Source organism: Trichoplax adhaerens, genomic scaffold, assembly GCF_000150275.1.
Source record: "Trichoplax adhaerens TRIADscaffold_808 genomic scaffold, whole genome shotgun sequence".
Taxonomy (NCBI): Eukaryota; Metazoa; Placozoa; class Uniplacotomia; order Trichoplacea; family Trichoplacidae; genus Trichoplax; species Trichoplax adhaerens.
Genome location: NW_002061359.1, coordinates 1,886 through 3,633, shown reverse-complemented (window position 1 = coordinate 3,633; position 1,748 = coordinate 1,886). Strand labels below are relative to the sequence as shown.

The window sequence follows — 1,748 nt, the reverse complement described above, 5'->3', positions numbered from 1 at the left end:
TAACAAATACATTGATATTTTACAGAAACTCATTGAACAGTATAATAATTCGGAACACAGTAGTATCAAAATGACTCCAGTGGAAGGTAGTAAGATAGTAAATGAGATTCAAACAAGGCACAATTTGCATGGAAACATTGAATCTTTAAGTAAAAAAACGAAATTTAAAGTTGGTGACAGAGTGCGAATTTCAAAGTATAAAAGAAAAGTGTTTGACAAGGGTTACACGCCCAATTGGACAGAGGAAATTTTTGTTATAGAATCAATCCAGCAAACCGATCCTATTACATATAAGTTGAAAGATCTCAATGATGAATCCATTAAAGGATCATTTAATGAAGCTGAATTGCAGAAAACTAAGCAAAATAAATATCGTATTGAAAGAGTAATTAGGAAAGATAAAAGTAAAGGATTAGCATTGGTTAAATGGAAGGGCTATTCTAAAGATTTTAATTCATGGATTCCTATCGAAGATTTGAATAGTGTTTAATTTGATTTAACAATCGAACACATTCCATTGAAGACTTGCATATTTACTTAGCTCATGCTGTAGATATCAGCAAACAATTTTGATCATTTTTAACTTTCATAAACTAGATCAAATTTTAATAATTTGTTTTAAAGTTCACACTCTGCAGTTATTTTTAAGATGGATGATGAAACAGCACTTCAAGTACTTTTTAAAAAAGAGAATGATGACGAACAAATGGAGATGGATTCTGTTCAATCAATAGACTATGACAGAATTAAAGAAAGCTTTTTTGTTTTTCAAAATATGAACTATTTAGGCACTGACGACACAGACCATATGGTAAAAATCGTAAATGAAGCAATACATGGATACGCGAAGTATTGGATAGATCTGTATGTAAGATGTCTTAAACACAACAATAATGTGTATGTTTCCTTGATGAATAATGATAGTGAAGTTATGAGAAAGCTAGAAACTGCTTTCCCGGAGATAAACACAGATGATATCCCTAAAATACCAGAATATCATTTCTTAATGTGCCTATTGAAAAGACTAAACGAAAAAGAACTAGCAGTGGAAGTCAGGAATCAGAAATTATTAAGGAGTTACATGAGAAGTGGCAACCAGCAACTCATGGTTTAATCAGGACTCTGTCTGATCTAAGTGTGCAACCGAAAACATTAGATGATTGCAAAACGAAAATAGATGAATGTGAACAAAGGATGCAAAGCCTTCCGTTACGGCCGTTATTTGTATGAGGCCAAAGCTGTATTCGCTCTCGAAAAGAAGTACGGTTCAGGAAACTTCAACGAGTGGATAAATTCCAATTGCCATGTGAAGAAGAGTCGTGCACACGAGTACATCAACTTTTATGACAGCTTCGAGAAATATCCCAAGGTTACACAGTGCAATTTGCCTTTTCAATGGTTAACTAAGAACGGAAAAACAGTACTCAGATATTTCAGAAATCATCCTAAAGAGGCCAAGAAATTCAAATGATAGTTTTAACTTAATTATCCTNNAACTGTCCGCATGTCTGGACATTTCTCTGTACGTGTCTGTACGAGGCAAAGAGACTTAAATGATAGTTTTAACTTAATTATCCCTAAACTTGTCCGCATGTCTGGACAAGTTTACTTCTCTGTACGTTAATAGGATTCGAACTAAGACTCTCAATTTCTTTGACCATCCCACAAACCACCACTCTGTAGCCCATCGGTTGTTTGTGGATAGAAATAAAGGACTTATAAACAGTTGCTTGATGTTGCATATCGTC

General features: G+C 33.9%; 1 protein-coding gene across 1 annotated transcript in view; it reads left to right on the top strand.

Moving 5' to 3' along the window:
- The window catches only part of TRIADDRAFT_62781 (uncharacterized protein), a gene marked incomplete at both ends in the record, with an annotated part of 2,484 nt that extends 1,370 nt beyond the window's left edge, over positions 1 to 1,114 (top strand). Inside the window, one exon of the mRNA XM_002118734.1 lies at positions 625 to 1,114. Within this exon, the coding sequence (XP_002118770.1) occupies positions 625 to 1,114 (490 nt within the window). The remainder of the gene's footprint in view (positions 1 to 624) is intronic.
- Between the last annotated feature and the right edge of the window lie 634 nt (positions 1,115 to 1,748).